The following is a 3,822-nucleotide window of genomic DNA, read 5'->3' as shown; positions in this document are numbered from 1 at the left end:
TGATCCAAGAAAGGGGTAATTTGGATTTATCCAAATTCTTCTCAAACAATGATTTCAAAGTAATTGAATTGAAAATTAAACACAATATCAAAATATGATGCAAAAAATAATAAATTGATAATCTTAAATCAAATGCAAGATAAAAAGATATGGATAGAGAAATTAAACACAATGATTTATAGAGGTTTGGTCATTTTTCATAAGGCACCTACATCCTTTCTTCTTGGTTGTTCACACCAAGGTTTCAATCCACTATTCTTGAATTGAAATTACAACCTTTTTTTTATCTCTCTAAGGCTTAAGATAGAAACCTCTACCCTTTGTAGTATTTTACCCAATCTCACTACAAAGCTCTCAAGAGGATATCTCACATCTTGTTCTCTTCCACCCTTGTATATCAAAGGTAATTTTGCAAACAATAGAACAACCTCTCTAAGGCTAAGTGTTTGCTAAGTTTAAGTACAAGAAAATGATGAATGATAATTTGGATACAATAAATACAAAGATATAGACTTTAAAGCTCTAAAACTCTTGATTTCTTTGAGAGAATGAATATATGGTTTTTTTTATTTTGCTCTCTTGATTCATCAATCTTCTTGGTGTGTTAGAGTGCCCAATTTGTAGAGAAATTGAGGAAATAGCCATTGGGAAAGCTTGGGAGAAGAAAATGCCCATCGGAAGCATAAAAAAGTAGCTGTTGGAGTGATTTTGCCCAAACTCGATCGATCCCTTCCATGAGGGGATCGATTGATTCACGTTTTATACCATTTTTCACTTGAAAAACATGACTTGATCGATCAGGTATGGAATCTAATGGATTGGTTTAGCTAGGGGATTGATCCTGAAACTTAAGGGATCAATCCGATCAAGCTAATCTATTATATCCTATTTTGCATTATGCTCACTAATTTGATCATATATTGAGTTATACAAATCCAAATAAAAAAATGTTTGAAGATTTAGAAACTAGACTTAAAGAGTTTCTATCCATATGAAATCCATTGCTAATTCATTGTGTATGAATTATAGTGAATTTTCAAACTATCCCTCATGCAGTTTTTAGACAACTGCAAAGTGTCTAGTAAAAATTCACAATCTTTTCTTAGAAAATGTGGATTTTGATTTTGTTTGATCCATTAGAAAGTAGACTCAAAGAGCTTTCTAACCATATAAAATTCAAATATTAAAGTTTTGTGAATTAATACAGAAAAATAAAATAAGTTCAATGTTGGAAAACTTTGTTCTTGTAAAATGACTTACTTAAGTTAACCTATTTCTCAAAATCAATATTATCAAAATTGTATTGAGTCCAAAATAAATAAATTCACTTTAAAAACAACAATTAGATTTTCATTTAAGCTCAAATAAATAATATTTAAAGATAGTTTTGATTTGAGAAATATAAAAACAAAGAAAAGTTTGTTTAAGCTTTAAAAATCATATTATTTATTTAGTATCAAAATATAAAACGTAAGAACATGTATTAAATAAATCTTTTTCAAAATATTGATCAAGCCTATTTAGCTTAATGTTTCGTCATTTCAAAATAAAGATCAATTTAAAGCTAACAAATAGGGTTCAGAGAGATAGATGTTTTAACTAAGAAAGTCTAAAAACCATCTAGCATAATATGTTCTGCCCTAGCTTAATTCCGAGCTTTAACTGAAATTAGTAAATCTCAAGTTGTTAAAATTCTTAGAAAGTTTGCTCTAGGTTTTATCTTTAAAGGAAACCTCTAAAACAAATTCCATTTACAGTACTAGACAATAAAACTATGACTATATCCATAACCAAGAAGCATTCAGAGTGCAAATAATTAAAAAAACATACATTCTTAGAATTAAAAAAAATTCATCCAGATGTTCTTTTGAATAATTATCACTAAGTAATATGATCACCAAAAAGTTAAGTCTTTGAGCAGACTCTTTCTAAGTATCTACCTGCATATCTATCTTTTACAAGAAATTGCAATCACAAGTTTGCTCAAGGGTCAAATAGGATTTGGTCTCATGTAAATTCGATGAAATTTCCCTTATTTTCACCATAATCATAAACCTATAAAAATTTCATACTTTTGGCTTGATTATTTCATCCATGATGATGGTTTGCATTGACTCAAACAAGGAAAGTCAGAGACCAAGCAATTTGAAAAGAAAAAAGGAAGAAAAAAATGGGGCTCTGCAGGTTTTGTGCTTCGGCTTGATTCTGCCATCAATTGGCCATTTTATGGCTTTGCTATAACTCAAACAGGACTAGTTAAAAACCAAGCAATGCAGTCTCTGCCGCTGCTTGATGAAAAAAAGATAACAAATTAATTAAGAAGATGGATTTATTTTATAAGGTGAGATTCAAAAAAATTAAAATGAACCCAAAGATTAAAAAGCACAAAATTAATTAATTACCTGGTCAAGTGAGGCAATATGAAGCTGGTGCTTCTCCTGCTCTGAGATGGTTTTGGTCAAATTTGTGAAAGAAGGAAAATTAAGATCTACTTGCAAAATTTGTCATGAAAACAGAAAAATCAGATCTCTCTCCTTGCAAAATCCTCTATGAGAAAAGAATGAATTATGAAGCAAATGAATTATTAAATGGGTAAATCAATGGAAGTCCTCTGCAGGAAACTAAAATATTATCAAATGCCCAACTCGTTTACTATTTTTGTTTTCTTTAATTGTTAGACAAATTCAACGAGGTTTTTATATATTTAAAGTGGTGAAGCCAAATATAATATGACATCTAGATAAGATCAAAATAGTTAGGTGATGAATCTAAAATAGGGCTTAAATAAAAAATAAATAAATAAATAAACCTTGAACTAAAATTAAATTATCATCCAAGTTTTTATTCTTTTATTGAATCTCCTGTTCAAATCTTGATCTTTTGTGAGAAGAGATGTTAATAGTAGGTAAGTCAATGCAACAAAGTCATTGCTGAGGTTTCCAGGTAACTTCCTTGAAAACCTGCTACAAAATGAAGGAAGTAATGTGAATGGAAGAAAATATTGGTCTGCTAGTGAGTAGTGTACTACTTTCATCCCCCTGCCTAATATTGGTTCAGGGATTCCTACATCCAATAAAGAAAACTTTTTCAAACATCGTCTAAGATCAACACATATCTCTTTCCCTCCAAAGTATCCTTCAATGTTGTTGCTCGTTTCAGTTCATTTGTTGGGAGAGACTGTTTCATAGAATTTGCAATATCTTGTATTTTGAAGATATTCAAATCTTTTGATACAATGACCCATATCACTTTATCAAATCGAGCCTCCTCCAACAATTGATTATTGATATGCTTCATGTTGGCAGTTTTTCCTATGCCGCCCATTCCATACACTCCTATCACCCCAACCTCATCACCCATCAAATACTCCCAAATTTGTTCTTTCACATCAATTTCACCTTCTAGCTTCGGTGTTGGTAATGTCATCCCGGGGCTTGGAGGGCCATCAACTGCCACACCTTCAGGGAAACTGCTTTGTTGGTGAATTTCCTTGACTTCTTCAATCTTTCGACAAACAGATTTTGCTAGGCGGCCACGTAACAAGTATGAAACAGCATGAAACTTCTTTTCAAACCTTTCCATTTCAGTGTTTATCCTTTCTACTTCTTCAAACTGTTTCTCCACTTCTTTCTTCACCACTTTTCTGCAACGAATCTCTGCTTCCTTTCTTAATTCCAGGTCCTGCTTTCGAATATTCAATTCATCCACTTTTCTTCTTAGATCATTCACATTTTCTTCAAGCTGTCGGTGCTGATCTATATATTTACATGTTGAACCCCCAAAGCACCTTATCACTTGAAAAATTGGCCCTAGAAACTCCAT

At 31.5% G+C, this 3,822-nt stretch overlaps 1 protein-coding gene across 1 annotated transcript; it reads right to left on the bottom strand.

The window, feature by feature from the left end:
• Positions 1-3,087: 3,087 nt before the first annotated feature.
• Positions 3,088-3,822, bottom strand: LOC111276151 (disease resistance protein UNI-like). The gene has a single exon (XM_022861953.1). The coding sequence runs from the start codon at positions 3,820-3,822 to the stop codon at positions 3,088-3,090; it is 735 nt and encodes a 244-aa protein (XP_022717688.1).

Source organism: Durio zibethinus, chromosome 25, assembly GCF_047325235.1.
Source record: "Durio zibethinus cultivar Kanyao isolate XHJ-2024 chromosome 25, ASM4732523v1, whole genome shotgun sequence".
NCBI classification, from domain to species: domain Eukaryota; kingdom Viridiplantae; phylum Streptophyta; class Magnoliopsida; order Malvales; family Malvaceae; genus Durio; species Durio zibethinus.
This window is presented reverse-complemented; position numbering and strand designations above follow the sequence as displayed.